This window comes from Canis lupus, chromosome 21 (assembly GCF_003254725.2).
Source record: "Canis lupus dingo isolate Sandy chromosome 21, ASM325472v2, whole genome shotgun sequence".
NCBI lineage: Eukaryota > Metazoa > Chordata > Mammalia > Carnivora > Canidae > Canis > Canis lupus.
The window spans coordinates 24,061,159-24,087,505 of record NC_064263.1 but is presented as its reverse complement, the minus strand read 5'-3'; the positions used below and the strand labels follow the sequence as shown (position 1 = coordinate 24,087,505).

The 26,347-nt window shown below is 44.7% G+C and overlaps 1 protein-coding gene and 1 long non-coding RNA gene across 7 annotated transcripts; one reads left to right on the top strand and one right to left on the bottom strand.

Annotated features, from left to right (window-relative positions):
• Window positions 1-476: 476 nt before the first annotated feature.
• On the bottom strand, window positions 477-13,483 carry KCNE3 (potassium voltage-gated channel subfamily E regulatory subunit 3). Of its 5 annotated transcripts, none has more exons than XM_025459023.3 (5): window positions 13,298-13,483; window positions 11,869-12,164; window positions 6,596-6,680; window positions 5,762-5,924; window positions 477-2,576 (listed from the first exon to the last, which is right to left on the bottom strand). In XM_025459023.3, the coding sequence occupies exon 5, from the start codon at window positions 2,537-2,539 to the stop codon at window positions 2,240-2,242; it is 300 nt and encodes a 99-aa protein (XP_025314808.1). In that variant the 5' UTR covers window positions 2,540-2,576; window positions 5,762-5,924; window positions 6,596-6,680; window positions 11,869-12,164; window positions 13,298-13,483; the 3' UTR covers window positions 477-2,239. The 5 variants fall into 5 exon arrangements, with proteins under 5 accessions (XP_025314808.1, XP_025314804.1, XP_025314806.1 ...); XM_025459019.3 differs by having other exon boundaries at window positions 11,869-12,141; XM_025459021.3 differs by lacking the exon at window positions 11,869-12,164.
• LOC112667427 (uncharacterized) lies at window positions 13,462-26,213 on the top strand. Of its 2 annotated transcripts, XR_007404617.1 has the most exons (6): window positions 13,462-13,682; window positions 14,134-14,171; window positions 15,942-16,031; window positions 17,378-17,479; window positions 23,795-23,851; window positions 24,364-26,213. It is a non-coding gene; the product is annotated as an uncharacterized LOC112667427 (long non-coding RNA). The 2 variants fall into 2 exon arrangements; XR_003141130.3 differs by lacking the exons at window positions 15,942-16,031; window positions 17,378-17,479 and having other exon boundaries at window positions 13,517-13,682.
• The last annotated feature ends 134 nt before the right edge of the window (window positions 26,214-26,347 follow it).

Sequence of the window (26,347 nt, the reverse complement as noted above, 5' to 3'; positions counted from 1 at the left end):
AGCCACTTCCATGGGTAGAGACACTGAAGTCCCAGACATGCCCCACTGGGCCTACATCCTGCTCAATTTCCCAGTTAACCACTGTCTTTAGAAGTGTGGTTTCACCACATTTCTACCCACAAGCTTCCCTTGTCTTGTTCTCTTCTTTCACTCTGCCCACTTCGATCAGTCCTATCTTTCAAAGCCCAGTGAAAAGATTTCTCTGAGTCCTCTAAATCTACTCAACCTCATTTCTTAAAACCCTTCTAGCCTGACCATACCTATATATGTTTGTATTTCCTATTTTATTTGGGAGTTTGGGTTGAGTGGCCTCTAAAGTCCCATTCAACTGCAGACTTCTGAAAATGATGCCTACCCACGTGTCAAATCTTCTACAGTAGATCTTCACCTTCTTCTTCAAGTAGAGCTAAGGAGAGGCTTGAGCATACATGGGCCTCAGCACCAATTTGCAGAGAGTGAACACAACCAACTGCTCATGGGAGTGAATGTGTTCTGTGATCTTCCATTTAAGAAACACACAGGCCTTTATTTTTACTTTTTCAAAGTGGAAGCAGCCCCCTCCTGCCCATTATACAAGCAATATACTTATGGTCAAGTAAATAAAATATTACATAAATTTTTTAAGTAAAAAAGGAAAATCACCCACAATCCTTCTCTTCAAAGATAACTGCTATTAAAGTATTCTTTCAGAGTTTCTGCTATATACAAATATGTATGTTTCAATAGGGCCTTCTGGAAACCCCATGTTGATCCCTTAAATAGAATCAAACAGAACAGTGGGAGGTTCCAACCTGGGATTTGTAGCTTGTAAGGTATTCACTTGCCACATTGCACATATTTGACTGGACCATATGAAAACCACTGATATTCAGCTGCTTTTGACCTACAAACACAATTTATTATTTAACCTAGTGTATGTGAAACCCAGAATGTCAGAACTGGCAGAGCCCTTACAGACTTTGAGGTCTTACTATTCTATTGTGCCAAAGAGAGAAAAGTATCAGACAGAGAAGTAACCCGCCAGTTCATGTACCAGAATCCTTCTACTGAATCAGGTACCTACCTTGCATACTCTTCTTTTAAGCAGCTCAGCCACACTGAGGCTTTTTTTTTTTTTTTAAAGATTTTATTTATTTATTCATGAGAGACAGAGAGAAGCAGCCTCCATGCAGGGAGCTTGACGTGGGACTCGATCCCAGGACTCCAGGATCATGCCCCGGGCCGAAGGCAGGCACTAAACTGCTGAGCCACCCAGGGATCCCTACATACTCTCCTTCTTTTAATTTGATAATCCTCTAGGTGTAATAATAATCTTCAAGAAGCAGATTTCAATTTGGTATCAGAAAATTTCTCATAGAATCTCATCAAATCAGAAGAGGCTGTGTTAGAGGTAATGATTGGAGATGTGGCTGGGAAGGACACTGTGACATGGCTGGAGCTAAAAGGCCTCAATATTCAGGGGTCCACATTTGCATGGCTTCTTAGGACTTTAGAAGGGGTCCTAGTAATGTATTAGCATGGCAATATGTTTTTTGTAATATTTGCAAAAGCAGGATATTTTTTAATTCTTTTTCTTAAGGAGGGCCCCCAGAATCATAGAAGTTTCAGGCCTGGATCCTATTCTGTATGGTGGCCCAGTTTTGAAAAGCAGTAGGCAAGGAAACCAGAATTCCTAGGTCCTAGTTTATAGCCCTGCTCTGGCCCAAATGGCTAGAATCATACTTACTTTGCTTCCCTCATAGGGGGTAAAATCACAAATGTTAAATATCTTAGAACACATAAAAAATGTGAACAAACATAAATAAGTCATATTACTCAGATTCTTACGGTGATATGGGAGAATCTCTGCTGCTTTTCATGGCTGTTGAAGATAACACATCAAAAAATGTGTCCTCAGTGCATCTTCCTGTTTCATTTCCCTCTGTTACAACTTCCTTTTCTCCTTCCTCCAGCCTCTAGGCCCCAACCCCCAGCCACTGGACGAATCATTGGTTATTATCTTTTGCAACTTCTATATATTTGTTCATGGGGCTCCCACTGTTTATAAAGTCTATCTTTACTGGAAAACAAAATCTTTACCAACAAGGCCCAGGTCTGCCAGCCCCTCTCCTCCCACTGTATTGATGACCTCCCTTAGGACTATTTCTTGTTAATCTTACAGATGGGGACACTGAGGCCTGATGTGGTCCATAACTGAGTTCCAGTGTCTTGATGTTCGGCCATTCCCAGGCCCCTAGCATCAGATCATAGACACACGGTTCTTGATATACACATGATAGGGGTCACTGCGTTTGTCCACTTTGCGGGAGCGGGTATATCCCAGGATGAGGCTGCCCACGGTGGCAGCAAATAGAAACATGACAAAGAGAATGTACATGTAGGAGTTGTCATCACGGCCAGGTAGGCTGGCCCGCCGCTCCCCAGTCAGGTTGTCTGACCCTGGCCGGCAGAGCAAGTTGCTGTGAAGAGTGGCGTTTAGAGCCTTCAGCACTGCGTGCAGGCTCTCATACCAGGTCTCAGTCCCGTTGGTGGTCTCCATAGCAACAGAGATCCGGAGTGGGAGCAAGGAGGCCGCTCTGTTGGTTACAGAAAAGAGAGGGGAGTGGCTTCTGTCACCTGCAGTTTGAATTCCCGCCCAACCCCTGTAGGCCCCAGCTAAAATCCCAATGTCACAGTTTATTTGTCTGTCTTCTCCATTAGACTATAAGGTAGGGACCATATCTGTTTTATTAACTGCTATACAGAAGCACATAAGACAGCGCTGAACAGATGCTCAGTATAAACTTGTGGAATAAAGCCTTCCTTCACCACTGTAACACATATTAATCTTTCTTTGGATTCTATAAATCACTGAGCTTTGGGCTTCAAGGACCTTAGGGGTTATTTATTCTAACTGCTTCCATTTTATACACAAGGAAACCAAGACCGAGAGAGAATTAACTGGCCTGTCCATGATCAGAGAATATTGGAAGTAGAGCCAAGACAAGAGTCCCTCTCTGTGATGGCCAACTTAGAGCTCCTTTGGCTCCTGGGCCAGCTATCAGCAGGAATGTGTGGCACAATCAGAAGACATTCCCCAGAACCCTCCTTCAACACAGTTCTTTTTTTATATTCCACAGGGAGCATTTACAAGAGAGGATGGCTTAGATTTCATCCTACCTGGAGGCCAGAGGCTCAGTCGTTTGATCTCTCAAGTGTCCTATGTCACAAACACTCTAGATATTCCTACCTATTGGGGACAAATTCTGTTGGAAATGAGGTGGGTGGTGGGGGAAGCAGGGAGAGGCTGATAATCACTGCAGACACCAGGGAAAAGAACAGGGTTGGGCTGAGGGGAGGGGAGTGAAAGCATCACTCAGTCCGATTTGGAGTTTTACCTACTCAGAGAAAGAACACAGGCATCTCAACTATCCTGCTTTGAGACAAAAAAGTCACTGTATACTGGTATATAATAAATGTTTCTTTTTCTTCCTCTCAGAGATTCTTAGTCTACAGAGTAATATCCAAAGACAGCCTTGTATCCTAGTCTCTAAAAAACCATGTCATTCCTTTTAAACAAGGCTCCACACTCACTTCTTTCAGGAATACTTCATTGAGTGCTCCCTACCCCTTAACCATATTCCACAAGCTTTATCAGTGCAGCCTTTCCTTTTAGCCAGCACTTATGTATAAGGCAATATGTGGCTATTCTCTTGTTATTGATAAGGGTATCAGCAGACTACATGCTCCTGGTCAGCAGGGCTGTGTCTCTCCCTAAAGTCTAGAGGACTACCTAGCTGGGTGTTGTGCTTCCCTCCAGGGTCTACCTTGTGACTTGCTGGGTGTTCTTTCAATGGTCTCCAGTAAAGATGGCTACTTTAGGGACTTTTTTCTTTTCTTTTTTTTTTTTTTTTAATTTTTTAAAAAATTTTTATTTATTTATGATAGTCACAGAGAGAGAGAGAGAAAGAGAGGCAGAGACACAGGCAGAGGGAGAAGCAGGCTCCATGCACCGGGAGCCCGATGTGGGATTCGATCCCGGGTTTCCAGGATTGCGCCCTGGGCCGAAGGCAGGCGCCAAACCGCTGCGCCACCCAGGGATCCCTTTAGGGACTTTTTCCATAGGCCATACACACTCAGAGTTCACTGACTGGTTTCAAAGCCTTCCTTTATCTAGGTAGAGTTGTCAACCAACCAAAGTTAACAAACTTGACTATTACCCAGTTCTCTTTCCCAGAAGAGATGACAGTTATGACCATGGCCAATGTTTATGAATGCAAAAGAAGAATCTCAAAAACACAGCAATCACCCAGGACTGGCCTACATTTCATGCAACGCCTTTGGGGGCTCCCTGCTCTGTGGTGCTTGGACTACCTTGTCTGTATAGAGGAAAGGAAGAGAACAAGGGCTCATGGAATTAAGATCCAGGAGGCAGAGGTTCTCATCTACTACCCCACTTGTCAGGTAAGAAATTTGTGCCTTCTTCATCCTTCTTATCGACCAACGGAAGGCAGTAGCAGCAGCACAATGAATTAATGGCTCAACTAATCATTCAGCCAGTCATCATTTATGTAGGCCCACTCTTGGGCAGGCCTCATGCTGGGAGCTTGAGGCAGCTCGAACCCAGTCCCTGCACTTAGAGACATACTGCCAGCTGATCCATAATGCAAGGGACAAGCCAGGGGCTACTGGGGCTTAAGGAAAGAAGGGAAAAATTCTGATCAGAGCTCAGAGAGTATTCAGACTGATGGAGGCATTTGAGTTGGACCTAAAAGGATTTTTAGGAGGTAGAGAAGGCAAGAAACGTAAAGAGGTAAACAAGCATGACAAGAATGTTCAGAAGAATAGAAAGTAGCATAAAGGGGTTGGAGTGTAAGATGTGTGGAAGGATAAAATAGGACATGGGATAGAGAAACTGCCCTGGATTAGATTATGGAGGGCCTTGACTGCCACACTGCAGAGTTAGAACTTTATCCTGTAGTTGGGGAAGAACCAAGGGACAATATTTTAAAAGAGGGATGCAATGATCAGATTTGTGTTTGAAAGGACATTCTGGCTGCTATGTGGACTGGAGGGGACAAGAATTGAGGCAGGGAGCCCAGTGACAAGGGCCTTGAAAGAGTTCAGGTAGAAGACACAGAGTCCTGTGCTGGGGCCATGGGGTAACAAGGTGGGGGCCAGAAGAGAGGTGAGATATGAGAGACATGTGGGGATGGGTTTAGGGAAGAAAGAGCCTCGGACTTTTTACAAGGAGATAACAGACAGATGGGGTGCCTGGAAGAGCCCACTTTGAAAGAAATGAGCTTCTTGCCCTGTTTGGGCTTTTGTTTCCTCATCTGTCAAAATGATTTTCAATCTGGAATTATTCAATAGGTACAGAGTTTCAGTTTTGCAAGATGAAGAAGTTCTAGAGATCTGTTGCATGATAATGTGAATACAGTTAATACTACTGAGCTGTATACACTTGAAAATGGTTAATAGGGTAAAGTTTATGTGTTGTTTTTTTTTACCACAATTAAAAACAACAACAAAGAGAAGACTATCATGCCTGCCCTGCCTCCCTTGCTTTAGCACACAGTTTTATTATGGTCAAAAAAAATTTTTAATCCTATTCTCCACTTTTGAGAAGTAAATACATATACACAATACATACAATGAAGATGAAGCTTCCCTGTTCCCAGTGGTCCAGGACTCTTTCCCAGAGCAGTTTTCTTAGATGTCCTTGCAAGGCAGTTTTAACTGACAGGACAGAGGAAGGGCAACTTGAATCTGGAATACTCACCAAATAACAGGTAAATCCTCTGGCTTGGAGTCAGTTTCAGGAATCTCCCTGTGGGTGCCTCTGAATTTTCCTGAGGGCTCCTCAGCCCCTCAGCCTCTTCAGGGTGTCTCTTGACACATCTGGGGTCTCAGTATTGACTTTGGGAGCTGGGAAAGTCCCAGAGCTGGAAAGCAGGGGAGGCGGCAGGAAAGGAAGGAATCAGACACACAGAAAACTCTTCAGAACCAGGGTGGATCTCCCAAGGCTGGGGCCCCAAGAGTTGTGCAATAGCCTTGCTGTGGGTACTAACCCCCACCCACTTCCCCTCCCCTTCCTGCAGCAGCTGGGTCAGGCCAGTCTAGGGTTGCAGTTACAGGAACTGTGCAGTGGCCAAGGGATGTCTGATTGCTGCCACCCAGCTCCAGGCCTGCAATGTCAGGGTGACTTTATGAGAAGCCTCAGTTTAACACGTGGGCTCTCGCTCAGGGACTAGCTAATAGTGCAGACGAAAATATTCCCTTTAACAAGCATACAGGTATCTTAGCAGAAGCCTCTAAAAGGTTGACAGAGGCTGAGACCCAAGGGAATGATGATGGCAGCTGGCAGTCGGTCAATATTTTACATAGGAACAAATGATGTTCCCAATGAACCTATTTGGAGAGACTGGGTAAAATATGGTCACAGCATCAGCATTATCTGTAGCACAGCTCATTGTGAAAATTAAAGAAGAAAATTGCAATGCCTGACACTAGACGCTGCACAGATGTGGTGGCAGTTTTATTTTTGCAATGCAGAGGCTGGTAGGATCTTCAGAGTCCATCTAGTCTAATCTCTAATTAATCTTCTTCATCTTACAGTGAAGGAAATGCTGTCTTGGTTCAGCTGTTACTTGTGTGACGTAGGGCATGTGACTTTTCTAGGGCTCAGCTTCTGTCTGCATCTGTAAAATGAAGGGGTTTTATCTACATAATCTGGTAAGATCAGCTCTAACATCCCACGAGGGTACAAATCACAAAACTACTCTTTGAGACTATGGGACATAGGATATAGGTTGGTGGAAGAGACATTTGGCCCCTAAATCACAAGATAGAAAAGGCTGCAGACCTTGTTCTCACAGATTAAGGTTTGTAACTAAGCCCCAGGACTGAGTTACACTGAATATGCCTGACTAGATAAACTGAGAGCCAAATCGATTGACTAGTTCATTTTTCCTCTTAACAGCCATTCTGCCCAGGTGATCTAGACAGGGAAGGAAGCAGCCTCTGTGCAGAAAATGGGGTCGAGGGACAGTGTGGGGGACAGGGTGGGCGCTAAGGTAGGGTTCAGTGAGGGGACTAAAGGTTCATGAAACCATTCATCCTTCACATCTTCCTCCTGGGGCCTCTCTGGATAGACCCGGATGTTTGTGGTTCTGACAGGAGAAGCAAAGAAACCACTATTACACACATTTAGGTCCTGGATTGGGGTAGGAATGAGGGCCTGGGTACATGGGCATTGTGCTGGGTCAAGAGAGACAGAGAGCAGATAAAGAGACAGGTTGATTCTCTTTGAACTGCCTCTACATCCAAGGATTGGCCATTGGCATCACTAAGAATTTTGTTCCTCTTTCTCAACTCCTTGGCTTCACTCATCAAGATAGTCACTGATTATGAAGTTCATAATGGGGGAGATGGAGCTCTGCTCGTAGAGTTCTTAACTTGAAACAGAAGATAGGCCAGTAAGGAAGGAAGGTGAACAGTGACTGACCATGCTGAAAGATATTTTAAAGATTATTTAGAATCTAGATTCTAGGTCAACTCCTTCATTTTGTAGATGGGGAAACTGAAGCTCCAGGAGGGAAGGTGACTTGCACAAAATGGCATGGTTAGTGAAGGGCAGATCTCTCATGAGAACCAAGATCTTTGGAGGTATGTGCTGTTCGGGTGCTCCTTCCACTACCAATGGCAACATTCCCTGGCAGCATCTGAGCTGTGCATCACACCAAACACAGCCTCCTCATGTTCTGAGGTCCCAGGTCCTCTACCTCCATACTACTGCTTTTTTCTGGCTGCACATTCTCACCAATCAAAGATCTGGCAAGGGGGGCAGTTGGCATGTTTTAGAAGAGTTAACCTTTCTTTATAATCTCACCTCCTATGGTCCATTCTGCTCCAGACTCACTCCTGTTCCCCCACACAAGCCAGGAGTACTCTCTTCCTCCACACTCTGTTGCTATTTCCTGCACATTAACAGGTTCTTCCTGAATGTTCCTTTTTTTTTTTTTTTTTTTTTTTTTAATGTAAGCTCTATGCCCAGCATAGAGGGGCTTGAACTCCTGACCCTGAAATCAAGAGTCACATGCTCTACCAACTGAGCCAGCCAGGTGCCCCATCCTTAAATGTTCTTGACTTGAACTCACAGGTGTCTAAGGTGGAGGTAGAAGTATAAAGCTGTGATCTGAAGGATGAGCTGAGCATCTTAGGTTTTCTTCCAGGTTTTTCTGGGAAAAAGTAAAACTCTACCATTGTTTTTTTTGGTTTCCCCACTGCTATATTTCAGCTACTCTTTCAGAATGAATGAGTTAAGTGCCTGGAAATGTGGTAAAGAGAGGCAAGGGGGGGAAACACACAAGGAAGATAGGGGATCCAAAGACAACCCTGGAGACCAGGGTTGTCACCACCATTGACTGGGGAGCCAGTGGAGTCAGAGAGGAGTTAAAGGAATGGAACTTAACACAGAGTTGGAAGGACACACAGGAATAAAATCTGAGTTGGAAGGGATCTTAATAATCATGTTGTTGGTACAACCTTCATTCAACCAGAGGAAAGTAGAGCACCCCTCCCTGAGGAGATCACCTGTGAAAGGTCTCACAGCCCAGGATGGGTAGTGCTGGGACCACAAATAGGTATCCCATCCACAGACCTACTTTTAGTTTCCTGTTTTCTGTAGGACAGTCTAACTAACCTCCTCAGATTGTCATTTAAGCTTCTTTGGATGTGACTCTGCCTTTAGTCCCATCTCACCACAGCTCTACCCAGTGCCCTGTGCCATATGATACTGAGCTACAGGCCATTCTCCAAACATTCTTTGCACATGCACTCTTCTCGCCTTTGTTTATGCTGTTTTCTTAGGCAAAGGAGTCCCCTTCCTCTTTTTAATCTTTCTGGTGAACTCCTATTCATCCTTCAAGACCCAGCTCCAATGTCACCTCTATAGACCCTCTCCTGAGACACCCCTGCCCCTTCCCCACTCCCTAGCCAGTTAGTCTCTCCCTCTTGTCTGTTCCTAAAATGCAGTGCATAAACCCTATTCAAGCACTATGCTGTACTGAAACTATATGTGTGTGTGTGTGTGTGTGTGTGTGTGTGTGTGTAGGCATTGATACATATAAATAGGTATGTTAAACTATGTGCTGTGAGGTGTGAGGGCAAGGACCTTTGCCTCATACATTTCTTTGTTCCCTGGACCTGAGCACATAGTAGGCACTTATTCAAGAATAAGTGAATCAATGCCTCTTCTTATGAGACAATCCCCCATCTGGCACACATAACACACTCATGAAAACAACTTACAGTACTTAAAGCAACTTCCAGAGCAGAAACAGATACCATTTGGTTTGGGAAAGGGGAGTGCAAAATAAAGAAGCTATCTTGGTCAGGTAGAGAAGAGACTCAAAGAAGGAAGAATTCTAAGCCTTCTTTGGAAGCCCAGACATTCCCTGTACCTGTACTCCATGCAATCCAAAGGGCAAACATTCTTGGCCCCAAAACACTAACGGTGGTTTTGCCACCCTGTTCCCTGTGTACCTACCTAGGGTGTGGCCACACACACCCACCCATTGCATACACACAGTCCAATTTCCAGTCACCCAGCCTGTGATCTTGCCTTTCATGTGTGCCTCTGATGGTTCCAATCTTGACCATATGCTTGGCTATGTGACCTTGAGCACTGCCTTTATTTCCTCAGAAATTCATATATGAGATGGGGATAATTATCCCTGCCCTGTCTACCTTACATGGGAACTGGGGGAGACAACAGAGGGGAAGGTGTTTTAGAAATTGCCAAGTATTGGGGATCCCTGGGTGGCTCAGCGGTTTGGTGCCTGCTTTTGGCCCAGGGCGCGATCCTGGAGTTCCGGGATTGAGTCCCACGTCAGGCTCCCAGCATGGAGCCTGCTTCTCCCTCGTCCTGTGTCTCTGCCTCTCTCTCTCTCTCTCTCTCATAAATAAATAAATAAATCTTTAAAAAAAATTTGCCAAGTATTATAGAAACATAAGAGAGAATTACTAGCAGTTCAGGCCAATTTCCTTTTCTGTTTCCCTACCCCCAACTCCAGATTACCAAGAACAGCCATCCCTATATTGCTCCTCCCCCCTTCCTTTGGTTCTCTATCCTCAGGAGAAGCCAGTAGTTCTTATGACTCTTCTTGATTCCCAGACACACTTTCCTCCTTCAAAAACCTTCCTTGGAGTGCCTGGGAGGTGCAGTCAGTTAAGCATCCAACTCGTAGTTTTATCTCAGGTCCTGATCTCAGGATTGTGAGATAAGTCCTTCTTTGGGCTCGTGCTCAGCATGGAGTCTGCTTGAGATTTTTTTTTCTCCCTCTCCTTCTGCCCCTCCTGTTCATTCTCTTTCTCTCTCTAAAATAAATAAACGTATCTTTTAAAAAAATAAGTCTTCCTTATTTCTCATACTCTGATCAGCCCTGTAGTCCCTTTTCATTTAACGGTACCATTTGGTAGTCCTGGGGTTGATGGAGAACATACCAGAGCTGGAATCAAGAGACATGCCCCTATTTGGCCATGTCTAGACATGTGTCTTGGTTAAGTCATGTTTCCACTCTAGGCTTCATATTCCCCATCAGTAAGATGGGAGTTTTGTCTTACCTCCTAGTAGGTATTTGGAACATCCATGCATTTAGTTTATGGATAGAAATGTGTTTTGAGATGTGTGGACTTAGTGAGGGATGAAGAAGGTTGTTGGCTATCATAAGGAGTCAAGAAAATCTGAAAGCAGTTCCCATGCCTCAAGCAGGGGTCTCCTCCATTTGGAACCAGCAAAGAGGATGGATCTCAGGAGATAATGAAGAGCTTACACATTTACCACGCATCTTTGTAGGTAAAATGGAGATACCCCTGGACTCGAAGTGAGGAGACTTGGGCTCTGCTTCTCCTGGTATGTCCCTGGGCAAGCTATGCCCCCCCCCCCGGGCCTCAGTTTCCCCACACACAAATTGGTGAAGAGTGGGGAGGAGGGATAGGAGGAGATGCTCTTCACGGACCCTCACACAAGGGTCTGTCTGAACTCATCTGCTTTCTAAATAAAAGAATCCCAAGTCCAGACCTTGTTCCTCTCATGTCACATGGAGTGTACAGGCAACTGGACTAAGAGGCTCATTTTATAGGTAGTGACCCAGGCAAAGAAAGTACAAGGCGTACAGTAGGAGACTTGCACGGGTTTACACAATCTGTAAAATAGAACCCGGTCTCCTGACTCCTAGCCTACACCTCTGTTACTAGCAGGAGAAGGCGTCTTTGGGAGTCCCCAGGCGCGGGGCACAATGCAATAGCGAATGGGCAAGTCGGCTCCGGCTCCGCAGAGCAAGCAGCTCCCGCCAAACAAGAAGACCGCGCAGGGTCCGAAGGCCATTTCTGCGCGTGCATTCGCTGCGGCCCCGCGGGTGTTCGCATGCATACCTGTGGACGTGGAAAGAGCTTTCAAGCCTCCCTCCTGAAGCCTCTGAGTGCCGGTGCAAACCCCCGTGGCTTTCAGGCTGGAACTGCCAGGCTCCCAGCTCTGCACTCCCACGCGGGGCCCTGGGATCCCTGCACCTCAGTTCTGTGAGCCGTCCCCCACCTCCGGTCGGGGTTCTCAACGGAGTCGGGTAGACCCCTAACTTCCATCCCCCGCTGCAGCGCAGCCTTCCCGACCCTGCCAGTGCGCCTTACCTGCCTCTTGGCAAGACTCCGAGGGGCGCCGGTCTCTAGATAGTACCCCGCACTCTGTGCCCCTGGGTGCCCCCCGCACAGCAACCCTCCGCGCTGGGTCTGCCTGTCTGCACAGTCTGCGTCCCGACCTGCCCTCTGCTCCCTTTAACCTTTCCCAGGGCGCCTCCTCCCCCGGCCCCGCCCGGCCCCCAGCACACCCACTTCTCCCCAGGCTGGTTTCGGGCGCCTCCGCCCAGAGCTACTTGGCCCCACACGGCCGGCCGGCCGGCTGTGGGCTCCGACCCTTCCGTCCCCTGCAGCGCCTGCTTCCTGGACCGGAGACCGAGTGCCTCTCACTTGGCTTCAGCTCGCCCAGCCTCAGGCTGATCTAAACGCAAGGCTGAGCGTTGGGTGTTGGTGGAATTAGGCTTTGCTCCTAAGTGGCTGTGTGGTGGTTGGCAAATCACTGCTCCTCACTGGGCCATAGCTTCTTCGCTGTAAAATGGGTAAAATTCGTGCTTCGCACGGCGTTGGTTTGGGTTAGTTGAGATCGTAGAATGCAAAACATTAAAGCCGATGGTCACTGGAGAAATCACCTGATTCTAACACAAGCCATCTTTTCCAGACAGAATGCAGGGGCCCAGTTTGGGGAAGAACTTGCCCAGGCTCCCAACAGCACAGTGGCGGGGTTCAGACTCAGAATTCACTATGCCACTTTTCTCTTCTTCACCCCAGCTAATGTCTCCTCCTTCTAAGTCTCAACACTCTTCACATGCCCTGAAAACTGTTGTCCAGCATACCTCACTGGTCCTGGCCCCAGAACACTCTGCACTTTCTGGCCACCAGGCCCTCCCTCACACTATTGCTTTCTTGCTGGTGACACTACAGGCTCTAGAAAGACAAACAGCCAGGGAAAGCTGGGAAGTCAGGGCGGTTCTATAGGCAGAGGAGTGGACAAGTGGCAGGGAAAGCCCCTGAGGGACTCTGTGGGAGTCCTTATCAGAGCCCTTTTTAACAACCTCCTACTTTGGCATAATTATTAATAAACTGAGGCCAGCTCTCATTCCCTTGCAAACAAAGATGTGTTCCAGAATATCTGAAGCACGTACCCTTATCATAGAATCTCAGATTATATGTAAGAAGTGCTATCATTTTAAAAAGACCCACTGCATGGACAGAATGCCATACAAAATTGCTATTCTTTATCAAAGCACGTTACTTCCCTGTTATTTCTGTGGTTACATATTTTGACCCACTTACACCTTTTGCTCAATCACCTCTCAAGGAAGAAGTCATCCTGACCCTGGGCATGAAGTATCAAATTTCAGTCTGCCTAAGAATCACCTCAGAGCTCATTCTGGTAAAGTAGACTTTTGGGTCCCTCTCCAGAGGTTCTGATCCAAGAGACCTGGAATGAAGCTCAGAAATTTAACATTTAAAAAAAAGTTTCCCTGGCAGCCCGGGTGGCTCAGCGGTTTAGCGCCGCCTTTGGCCCAGGATATGATCCTGGAGACCTGGGATGGGGTCCCACGTTGGGCTCCCTACATGGAGCCTGCTTCTCCCTCTGCCTGTGTCTCTGCCTCTCTCTCTCTCTCTGTGTCTCTCATGAATAAATAGATAAAATCTTAAAAAAAATAAAAAAGTTTCCCACCTGATTCTGATGCCAGTGGTTCTTAAGATCAGCCCTGAGGAACCAGCCCAGGCTAAGGTATGGCTCCTTCTTCCATTCTACCCAGAGCCTTGAATTTACCGTATAGGACTATTTACTATAGTTATCAAAAGTAACTATTTGCCCACTTCATCTACTAGATTGTGAGTTCTTTGAAGATAGAGATTTAGAATCATAGTCTTAGAATCACACCGTCTTAGAGTTCTAGAGTCTTTTAGTGATAGAATCTAAGTTGGAAGGACTCTTAAAATTATCTGATCAAATCCCTTACCTAAAAATCCCCTATATTTGATTTTTAACATGAGACTGTCCAGCTTCTCCTGTATACCTTGAGTGACAAGGAGTTATTGCTTCCAAGGCAGCCAAGGTTGTTGTTGTTGTTGTTGTTGTTGTTGTTGTTGTTCTTCTTCTTCTTCTTCTTCTTCTTCTTCCTCTTCTTCTTCTTCCTCTTCTTCTTCTTCTTCTTCTTCTTCTTCTTCTTCTTCTTCTTCTTCTTCTTCTTCTTCTTCTTCTTCTTCTTCTTGTATATGTTTTTATTGGAGTTCGATTTGCCAACATATAGCTTAACACCCAGTGCTCATACCGTCAAGTGCCCCCCTCAGTGCCTGTCACCCAGTCACCCCATCCCCCTGCCCGCCTCCCCTTCCACCACTCCTTGTTCATTTCCCAGAGTTAGGAGTTTCTCATGTTGTCACTCTCACTGAGATTTCCCACTCATTTTCTCTCCTTTCCCCTATAATCCCTTTCATTATTTTTTATATTCCCCAAATTAATGAGATCATATAATGTTTGTCCTCCAATTGACTTACTTCACTCAGCATAATAGCCTCCAGTTCCATCCATGTTGAAGCAAATGGTGGGTATTTGTCTTTTCTAATGGCTGAGTAAAATTCCATTGTATATATAGACCACATCTTCTTATCCATTCATCCTTTGATGGCAGCCAAGGTTCTGATTGTTAGGATGTTTTCATGTTTTAACAAAAATTGCCTCCTTGTTACTTCTACCCTTTGGTCCTTGTGCCCACTGGAGATATAAAGTATGTGCCTAATTTTTTTGTTCCCTTTTTTTGGTTCTTCAGAGACTTAAGACCTGTCTTCCACTTCCCTTTCTCTGGAGTGAGGATGGAGCAAGAACTCTGTTAGGGAAGCTAACTGGCTAAGGGGTTCTTAGAAAGTGGACTGAGCTGCCTCATTTTCTTTATCTGTGATTTGCGGGTTTGCTACAAGGCTTAGATGACCCAATGTGTGTAATAGGCCTAGGTTGGGCCCAGCATAATGCATGTCCTTCATAAATGACAGCTCTTATTATTATTAGATGAGAAAAGATGGAACAGGATTCCTGTCATAGGGAGACCATAGTCTGAGAACTATCTTCAGGAACAGTCTAATACAAAAAAGTTGGAGACAAGGCCCGGACCTTAGGACAGGTTGGGCCAGGGTGTGGGGTGGGATGGACTGACTGAAGGGGTCAGGGGAAGACTCACCTGGAGATACACCTCCTTCAAGTCTTTAGTTAAGTCTTAGCTGAGGTCTTCCCCAATCATTCTATTTACAAATCCTAATCCCTCCCTTCCTCTGCCCTCCCTAACTCCCTTTCCTGCCTTGTTTTTCAGTAATACTTAACATCATCTGATATATTTAACTTTAAAAAAGTCTTTTTTTTTGTTTCTCTTGCTGCATGCTTCAACTGAAGCTCCCAGCTTCTGTCAGTCCTATCTCAGAGTGCTCCCTGTTCCCACAATCCTGTAAAACCCCCTTCTCTCTCCCCTACAGGCCTGGGGAGGTAATGATGCCCAAGTGCTTCCAGCTCTGGAGTACTTCAAGATCCCTTGTGGTTTCCCTACTCCCTGCCTACCTCTGTGAATAGAGCCTCCTCAAATTACTGGCATGGGATGGCCATCTGCTTCCTGCAGGATCTGGCTGATACATTCTCCAATGGCACCTTGCATTTCCCTTCAGCACAGCACTTACCAGTCTGTGTTGTAACTGTCTACTTTATTTGTTGACTCCACACCTAGAACATAAGCTCCTTGAGGGTACCAGGGCAACATTAAGTCTGTACCAAGTAGACCTTACTGAGAATGTGTTGAATGAATGAATGAATGTCACAAAATGAAGATCACTAGGAATTATGTCATCAGGGAAAACTTGCAAGAAGAGTTGTAACCTGAGAGAAGCCTGGAGGCTGCCTGGGTGGCACAGTTGATTAAAGCGTCTGACTCTTGGTTTCTGCTCAGATCAGACCTCAGCATGGTGAGACAGAGCCCTGTGTCAGGCTTCATGCTCAGTGGGGAGTCTGCTTGAGATTCTCTCTCTCCTTCTCCCTCTGCCCCTCCCTGCTCTTGTACATGCACACATGCATGCACAATCGCTTTCTCTCAAATACATAAATAAATCTTTTTAAAAAAGAACCTGAGAGCCTGGAAGGATAACAGGATGCTTTTCAACCTTTAAGCCAGACCTTTCCTCTGAGCACTAGACTTCTATATCTGACTGTCTACTTCACATCTCTGAATGATACATTGGGACTGGGACCCTTGACTTCCTTCCCTGGCTCCCCTCAATCCTCATTCTCTCAGTAAATAGAACCATTATCCCTCCAGTTTCCTGTTTGTTTTCTTCAGAGAACTCAAGCTGGTCTTCTGTCTACCTGTGTATTGACTTGGGATCTGCCTTTCCCATCAGACTGTGGGCACTACAAGAGCACAGACCAAGTATGTCTCTTTCACCATAGAATGCACAGGATGTAACTCAATGTCTACCTAGTTTTGGGGGAGAAGGGTTGGAGGTAGGATGAGCACAGATTGTGTCTGTCAATGGAGTTAAAAGCCTGGGTCGCCAAGGAAAACACAGCATGAAGCATAGAGGAAGTTTAATGGTCACATCAAGTTATTTTATTCCATTACTCATCAGCAGTTTGTACTTCTGTGATTTGTCTCCTCCTGGCATGTTGGTTTGACCCTCAGAACACTTTGTCTTCTTGTTCTGAGCATACCTTTCCCTTGCCTCTGCAAGCAGCCTAGATCAGTGGAAAGACCCCTGGAAGAAGGTATAGCAAGGGTGGGATGGTGTGGTATCAGGAGACTAAAGATCTCTGTGGCATCTTCTCCCATCTCACCCTCATGCATGCTACATCCTGGGAAGCAAGTGGTCCAGAACACAGCCTCTGGTGTCCTACAGAGCTGAGTTGGAATCCTATCCTTGACATTTATTGGCTATGAGAGCCTAACCTCTCTAAATCTTAGTTTCCTTATCTGTAGAATGGGGGTAAAAATAGCTACATCTGTGGATTACAGTAAGATATTATTTATAAAGTGCTTTACCTGATACCTGGCACATAGCAAGTATTTCATAAAGAATGACTATTAATGAGGGCCTATGCCTTCACAGTTATAAATATGGACTTCTGAATCTTATGATTAAACAATTAGGGTTATGGCAAAGCAGAAGAAAGTAGGGTATGTGAGGACTAAGATTTGCAGAAGAAGCAAGTCTCAGTCAGGAATCTTAGTTGCAACAGGCAGAAAACCTAACTCAAACTGACTTAAGTAGAAAAGGGAATTTATTGGCTCATGCAATTACAAAATTCAAAGGATGGCTTCAGGCATTGTTGGATTCAGGATCCATCCAGCTTAGATGATGTCTTCAGGAAGCTGTCTCTTTGCATCTTTGGGTTATACTTTTCTCACTGCTGCTCCATTCTGAGACAGGATCCTACTTTGTGGTAACAAGATGGCTGCCTGTAGTTTCTCTTTTTTTTTTTTTTTTTAAGATTTTATTTATTTATTCATGAGAGATATAGAGCGAGCGAGAGAGAGGCAGAGACACAGGCAGAGGGGGAAGCAGGCCCCATGCAGTGAGCCCGACATGGGGCCTGATCCCCGGTCTCCAGGATCACAACCCGGGCCGAAGGCGGCGCTAAACCGCTGAGCCACCGGGGCTGCCCTGTAGTTTCATATATATATACTCTATCCTGTCTGTAAAACTAGTAGGGAGAGCTTCTTTACCCCACAACCCTCCTGTCAGAATTCTGGGTCTAACTCTTCTTGTTCTGAAACAGGCCCAGTGCCCATCCCTGCCCCCATCATAGAAGCCAGGGAAAGAAGCTTACAGGGGTGTCATCTTTACTCAAACTACATTTTTGGGTGAAAGTGATCAAAAGGTATAAACTTCCAGTTATAAAATAAGTCATAGGGACATAATGTACAGCATGGTGATTGTAGTTGCTAACATTGTGTTGCATATTTGAAAATTGCTGAGAGTAGATCTTAAAAGTTCTCATCACAAGAAAAAAAATTTGTAACTATGAAAGGTGTTAATTAGACTTATTGTGGTGATCACATTGCAATGTATATAAATATTAAATCATTATGTTGTATGCCTCAAACTAATATAATGTTATATGCCAATTATACCTTAATAAAAATAACACGTAAAGTTGGTGGGGGTATGATTCCCTAAGGAAAATATGAATGTTATTAGTACAAGTAGGGTAAATGGTTGTATAGGCCCAAACAAGTGGGCCTTGAAGAACAGCTCTGATTTGGGCAGACAGTGAGGAGGAAAGGAAGGAGGGCACCCAGAGATTCACAGCCAAGGTAAAGTAAGAAGAGGGGAATTTTTAAAAAGATTTTATTTATTTATTCATGAGAGACACAGAGAGAGGCAGAGACACAGACAGAGGGAGAAACAGGCTTCCCGCAGGGAGCCCGATGCAGGACTCCCAGGTCATGCCCTGAGCTAAAGGCAGACGCTCAACCACTGAGCCACCCAGGTGTCCCAAGAGAAGGGGATTAAGTTGCGTTGTGAGCCTATCTCCCACATCTAGGGTAGAGGGAGCAGACATGTTCTATGTATCCCAAGGAGAAGACACAAAATAAGTGTGCTTGGGGACAGGGGAGTCATAGAACCCAAATGTCTGTTCACTGGGAGCATGGAACAACAGGCTGCCTCTGGCCAGAATGGGCTTCTTATCATGGGAGAGGTGTGCAAGCAGAGCTTCCTTGTCAAAGCTGCTATCAGAGGAGTCTTCTATATATTTTTTTTAAGATTTTATTTATTTATTCATGAGAGAGAGAGAGAGAGAGAGACAGAGACACAGGCAGAGGGAGAAGCAGGCTCCATGCAGGGAGCCTGACATGGGACTTGATCCTGGGTCTCCATGATCACACCCTGGGCTGAAGTCAGGCGCTAAACCGCTGAGCCAGCCGGGCTGCCCCAGAGGAATCTTCTGGATGGGCTCTGACATTCCTTGCATTCCCCAAATCTGAAATCCTATAGTCCCACCTCCCATCCTGATCCCCACCCCTTTCTCTCTCTTCTAAACTCTTCTCTGAAGAGAATGCTACATCCTTTTCGCTTATATGTTTATGAGGTGTCTGCAGACATTCTTGATCCTAATTCTGGTTCCTGCAGGAATGGTTCCTGTAGGAACCTAAGGAGAACCACTTGGGGCTGTTTCCTCCTGGGCACAGGTGAGGGTGAGGTTGTCTGATCTCTGGGGCTCCTGTCAGCTCTGATCTTCCTGTGTTCTCAAAAACTCAGCCTGGCCTCCTGGGGGAGGGATGGGGCATACCATAGTTCTTAGTCCAACCAGGTAGGTGGACTCTTCAGAGTCTCCAAAGCACCAAATAAGACAAAGCTGTCTTATTTGGTCCTTCCACTTGATCTTTGAGGGGAGCAGAATTGAAGTCATAAGGGTGCTATTTAATGCATGAGTTTGGAGTTAGACTTGAGTTCAAATCATGGAACTGCCTCTAACTGTATGAACTTGGGCAAATCTCCAGCTAAGCCACTTTCCTCTTCTTAAAACACAGTAATTCAAACCTTGTGGGTTATTTGCTGTGAAGATTACATAAAGTGTATAAAGTGCCTAGAACAGCTCTGGCTCTTGTGGGTCAGGTTGGAGAGAGGTGAGTATGATGGAATGGAGTCAAGCTAAATAACACTATCTCCTTGCAGGTGCCTAGCACTTCACAGGGCCCAGCATGCCTCCAGCCCACCCCTGGCTGCAGGTGAGGGTCTTGTGTTCGTCAGGGTTCTTGCAGGAAACAAATGGTTCCCTGAACCTGGGTAATTTGAAGAGAGTGTAAGGAGGGTTCAGGAAACCAGCAAGGAATGGTGCCATCCCCCTAGCTAGCAATGGTGGGGAGGGACACCACAGCTAGGCTCAGAGGGCAGGGGAGAAAGGGGTTCCTAGAAACTGCAGAGGGCAGCAGGCTGGAGCTATGGTTTTTGGTAAAGATTACACCCAACCGAACCCATATTGATCCAACAGGGAGAGAGCTGAGGAAATAAAGTACTTCTATTCCTTCCTTCCATATGGTCTTCTACCACTATCTCCCTTTGCCCCAACTCAGATGAAGGCTCCAGAGCTGGGATGCCTGGGTGGCTCAGTGGTTTAGCACCTGCCTTTGACCCAGGGTGCAATCCTGGAGTCCCAGGATCGAGTCCCACATCAGGCTTCCTGCACTGAGCCTGCTTCTCCCTCTGCCTCTCTCTCTGTCTCTTTCCCTCTATCTCTCTCATGAATAAATAAATAAAATATATTTTTTTTAAAAAAAGAAAGATGGGGATCCCTGGGTGGCTCAGAGATTTGGTGCCTGCCTTTGGCCCGGGGCGTGATCCTGGAGTCCCGGGATCGAGTCCTGCGGCGGGCTCCTGGCATGGAGCCTGCTTCTCCCTCCTCCTGTGTCTCTGCCTCTCTCTCTCTCTCTCTCTCTCTCTATGTCTATCATAAATAAATAAATAAATAAATAAATAATTTTTTAAAAAAAGAAAATAAAAGAAAGATGGGAAGCCTGGGTGGCTCAGTGATTTAGCGCTGCCTTCAGCCCAGGGCCTGATCCTGGAGACCTGGGATTGAGTCCCACATCAGGCTCCCTGCATAGAGCCTGCTTCTATGCTTGTGCCTCTGCCTCTCTGTGTGTGTGTGTGTGTGTGTGTGTGTGTGTGTGTGTGTGTATGAGTGTCTCTCAGGACTAAATAAATAAAATCTTAAAAAAAAAAAAAAGAAAGCAAGCAAGCAAGAAAGCTCCAGAGCAAGGAGGCCTGTGTAGGTGGAGAAGGGTGGTGAGCATTTGGAGGGACAAGCAGGAGGGGCAACAGTCTGATGGGTGGTGGCCTGCCCCATTATTCCTCTTTTTTTTTTTTTTTAGGATTTTATTTTTTATGAGAGACACAGAGAGAGAGGCAGAGACATAGGCAGAGGGAGAAGCAGGCTCCCTGTGGGGAGCCCAATGTGGGACTTGATACCAGGACCCTGGGATCACATCCTGAGCCAAAGGCAGACGCTCAACCGCTGAACCACTGAGTCATCCCTGCCCCATTCCTCTTTATCCTACTCTGGGCAAGGAGTAAGGGAAAGGAACAGGAGAATGAAGGAATATGGGAGGAGGCTATGAACCCAGGCTGTTCACCTTACAAAGAAGCTGGAGAACAATCTGAAGTTCCTCAAATACCCACATACTCTCTATCCCCTCCAGGCCTTTGCTGTACTATTGTCTTTGCTGGAGCTCCTTCTTCCTGGAGCTGGCTAACTCACCCTTACCTGCTACCTCCTCCTGGATCAATCTGTGCCTGAAGTCAAACCCCAGTCTTTTTAGTTTGAGTTCTAAGTTCTCTTTTCATTTGAGCTCATTTGAGGCGGGATTTTTTTTTCTATTTACAATCTAGAATTCTAATTCAATGTCACGTTGAGCCTTTTCTGCCCCTTCTCTCTTTTAAGGTTTGTACCTCTTCTTTTATGTTTCCGTAATACTCTGCAAACTTCTCTCATGGTACTTGTAACAGTTTATTATGAATTTATTTATTTATTACTTTATTATTTTTATAATTATTATTTATTATTTATAATTATTATTATATATAATATATAATAAATATATAATAAATATTATTATTTATAATTTATTAATTTATTATTTAACATAGTTTATTACTATGTTTCCATAGTACTCTGCAAACTTCTCTCATGGTACTTGTAACAGTTTATTATGAATTTTATTCATAAGTATGTCTCCTCCACAAAGCTGTGAGCTCTTTGAGGACAGGGATGAAGTCAGATCCTTCTCTGTGTCCTCAGGGCCCAGCACAGGCTGACACACCTCACACTGGCCATACCATACCAGCCACATTGTCTTCAATTCCAAGTAACACAGATTAAAGTCATATTAGCCAATTAGAGCCTATTTAGATGAGGGTAGCAGTGTGGAATCTGGAAGCCATGTTCTGTGAAGAACAGAGGAATCAGGAAAGTTAAACTTGAAGAAGAGATCACTACTGGGATAGAAGTCATTTCCTGACCCAACAGGCCATTTCTGGGCATCTCTTCTGTGTGATGCCCTAGAATGGGCCTGCGGAGGCCACAGATGATGCAACTACAGTCCCTGCCTGGAGAGCTCACAGTCTGGACAGGGTCAGACATGGAAACAAGTAACTATAACAGTGTCACCACTTCCATTAGAGGGGATGTAGGACATGGCCAGGAAAGGACCCACAGAGGAGGCCTTGCAGGATTGTAGAGTTATGACAAGATTGGGGGCGGGTTTCAGTTTAGGATGAGGAATAACTTTCTAATGACCAGAATTATGCAGGAATGGGAGGTTGCCTGCTCCATAAGTGAAGTGCTAGAAGCGTGTGAGGACAGCCACAGAGAACACTTCACAGACTGGATATTGATGCCTGTCAACAAAAGAACCAATGTGGAGGCTACAGGGAATTATTCACAATAACATAGATATTAAACTTGCTTCCTTTTACATGCAAGGTACTAGGATAAAACAAACAAATCAATAGTCTCTGGCTTAGAAAACCTCACAATTTAGGTATTGCAAAAATGTAACACTTTAGCCTTATTACCAGTGTCTCTTGAACTTGAATAATGTATGGATCCCTCAAAAATTATTGAGGTACTCAGTGCTGGTAATCTAAATATGTTCAAATTTAAGCTCGGTATAAACCCTAATGCAACTATAAAAGCAAATCTTTTATATAGGTAATTTTTTTATTCAGTACAAACTTTTGTTGAATATGAACAAAACTAAAACATGAATAAAATGCCAAGATCACTAATGCTACTGGTCTTGTTGAGTTTTATAAACGTACTCTAGCTAGTACATGAAGAAGGCATGAGAGAGTGTCACATTTAGTAAACCCCTAACAAAATAATGACTCTAGGGAATGGTCATCATGAAAAAGAGAAAAAAAACAGATACTGCATGTCTTAGGAACACACCACTACCTATGAAGCTGACTTGTCAACTCATATCAAGCATCAGGCTTCACTTTTCTTTCTTTTTTTTTTAAATATTTTATTTATTTATTCATGAGACACACAGAAAGAGAGGCAGAGACATAGGCAGAGGGAGAAGCAGGCTACCTGAGGGGCACCTGATGCAGAACTCCATTCCAGGACCCCGGGATCACGACCTGAGCCAAAGGCAGACAATCACCCAGCCACCCAGGCGTCCCTCCCTTGTACATTATGATGGGAATATAAACTGGTATAACTTTTATGGAAGGCAATGTGGCAAATATCTATTAAAATAAAAACGCACATATCCTTTGACTCAGAAAATTACTTCTAAAAATGCAGCCTCTGTATTCAACATTTGTAACACACACACACGCACACACACACAAGAATTTTCGGGCAGCCTGGGTGGCTCAGTGGTTTAGTGCTGCCTTCAGCCCAGGGCCTGATCCTAGAGCCCCGGGATCGAGTCCCACGTCGGGCTCCCTGCATGGAGACTGCTTCTCCCTGTGCCTTGTGTCTCTGCCTCTCATTCTGTATCTCTCATGAACAAATAAATAGATAAAAAGAATTTTCACTGCAGCCTTGCTTGTAAAAGCAAAGGATTAGGAATAACCTAAATGTACTCAATACTGTAATAGCAAAATAAGTTATAAGAAATCCACTGAATGGAATACTCTGTAGTCAGTTTTTTAAATGAGGATGCTCTTTATATGCCGATCTGAAATAATCTCCAAAGTGCATTGCTGTGTGGGTATGGTATGGTACTATATGAAAAAGAATGTATATAATCATGCCCGTTTATATATGCATAAAATATTTCTGAAGCATACAAAAAAGAATTTATCATCCCTTAGGCCTCCAGGAAAAGAACTGAGTTTACAGGAAAAGAATAGGAGCAAGACTTATATTTCAATGCTACCATTTTGTACATTTTAAATTTGCATTACCTAGTTCTAAAAAAATCTTAAATTCTAAGTGTTAAGAGAAAAAATTAAGACATTCAAAAATATAATTATAAAGGTTATGTAACAATGTGGGAAAATGTATGCAATATTAGATTTAGTTTAAAAGAGTATACATAATATTATCCACATAATAATTACAAGTACATAAAATATGTCTGTTCATGATCAAGTACTAAAGACACAGATAGTCTTTTCTCTCCTACTCCTTGGCAGGCTTCTTGGTTAGTCTACATTTCTCTGTTTCTCTGTTTCCCAGGCTGCATGATGGAAGATGGCTGCTGCTGCTGCTGTCATCCATGAATACTGGAGTAGAGTTAAGGAAAATCTCTAGTTTTCTGGCTTGAGCAACTAGGTGGATGCTAGAAGTATTGCTAGGATAAGCAACACTGGGTGAAGACCAAATTTGGAGAGAAAGATAATGAATTCAGTTTTAGATAAATCAAGTTTGAAATACTTGTGGGAGGTGCAAGTGGAAAGGGCCAAGAGGCAGTGGGTGTGTGGATCTGGAGCATGGATGTGATGAGTTAGGGTTTAGGTCTGGAGAGAGAAAAGGAGGGCAGAGGACTGATAAATGAGGTATAGGCCAAGGAGGGGCAGGCCCAGGAGGCAAAGAGGCAGTGGGCAGAGAAATAGTTGGGAGCCCAGAATGAGACAAAATGACGATCTCCTCCATTCCTCTGGCAGCACAGCAAGCTAGGTAGTGTGATTTTAAGGATGAGAAAACCAAGGCTCAATGAGGCTCAGTGATTTGTTTGAGGCTATGTGGTTAGTAAGAAGCAGAATCAGTCTCTGACTCCCAGTCTGGGTCTTTCCACTCTTCCACAGTAGCCTCTGAAGGCTGGATTACCAGGCATCCTGGAAGAGCCAAGCTTCCAACAACAGGTGGACTGTGGGTCAGCAGAGCCAGCTATATAGAGCAGAAGGCCAGAGTTCAGCTGAGGCCAGGTCCATGGGATCAAGTCTGGCCATTGCTGTGTGTTCCAGTGTCTTCCTGCCTGGACAGAGCCCACCATTGGTTTCCCACAGGGGCCCTTCCTCAAGGAAGGAAGCTGAGCATATGAAGAAGGATATTTAACACCCTGATTTTCTTACCTCCAGAAGGCCTCTTCTTGTTTGTGCAGAATCTTCTCCCCATAAATAAAGAGTGTCCAGGTGAAGAGTGTTTGGTGAATAAGTGCTAAATGTAAGGATGTGCAGTGACTAGTTTGGCATCTTGTTCTTCCAGTGAATCTAGCAGAAAGCCACATAGAACCAGCTTTGGCAGTGTTATCAGATACACCTTATTTCTCAGGAAAAAACTTTCTCCGAAAGCTCTCTCAGTAGCTTAACTCCACCACATGTCCAGCAACACCAGGGGCCTCTGCTCATTGCAGTCTCTCAGAAAGCTGCCACCATTTGAATGTTGTTGGTCACTGTTCCAGAGGGGAAGAGAAACCCCAAGGGGTCTGATACCAGCAATTCAATGCTCTTGCTCAGAAGTGGCATGTCATCTCCATTCATAACTCATTGATCGGAACAAGTCATTTGGCCCCAACCAACCACAAGGGAGCCACAAGAGTACAGTTTTTCCTAAAGTATTTGATGAACAACAACAACAAAAAAGTATTTGGTGAACAACATTAATAACCGCTATACATTTCCTGCTGCCTAGTCTGTGCCAAGCCTTGAGCCTAATGAAATGGAGACTCAAGAAGGTCAGGTAACTTAGTTACTACACCATGCAGGATGATTTCCAGTGATCCAGAAGCATGGGACAGGCTGCTGAATGAGAGAATATATTTAAGAGGGCTAACCCTGGTACTAAAAATAAGTGCTGAGTAAATGTTTTTTTCCCCCAGTCTCTGGAGGTATTCAAGAACAGGCTGTATGGTAACTTATTAGGGTTGCCAGAGAGGATAGTTGAGTACTAGATGGTAGTAACACTACCAGCTGTGCACTGTGCACAGCTTTCCAACCATGAGAGTCTAACTACACTTTTCCTAGAATAATTATTTCCCTTCTTGTCAGTAATATTGTAAAATAATTATCAATTTTATCCATCCCCTACCTTCCTACAATAGCACTGTTAGCTCTATGGAGGGAAAACAAAGGGCCTAGAAGGGATATGGGTAAATTATGGGTGGACAAACCACCAATCAATTACTACTGACCAAGTGTCCATGATTTTTAAAGCATCCTGTCCTGTGCTCTAAGTCAGTTGTGCACAGCAGGAAAAGAGCATGAGAACAGGGCTTATAGCTAGCACTCAGTCCTGGCTTTGTGATTACCTTACTGTGTGCCTTGAGCAAGTTTCTTCCCAAGTCTTGGTTTCATCTCTGTACAATGAGGAGACAGGAATATACTTCCAAAGTCCAATTCAGCTTGAATAACTGATATAAACAGTGCACAGAGTTCAACATCAAACCTCAGAAGTGGGAAGACTCACCTTTCTTCTAAGAAGCCAATGGGGCCACAGGACCCTGTAAGCTCAAAAGGACTTTAGATGCTGTATTACCTATAGCTGCACTTTGCAATATGGTAGTCACTAACCATATGTGGCAACTGAACTTCTGGAGTGTGACAACTCCAAAATGAGATATACTTTAAGTAGAAAATACACACTGAATGTCTGTATATAGTATGGAGAAAGGGAATGTAAAACATTTTTATATTAGGTTAATTAAAGTGTTTTTTAAAATATTTTATTTATTTATTCATGAGAGACACACAGAGAGAGACAGAGACACAGAGGGAGAAGCAGGGGTCACGCAGGGAGCCCAATGAGTGACTTGATCCTGGGACTCCAGGATCATGACCTGGGCCGAAGGCA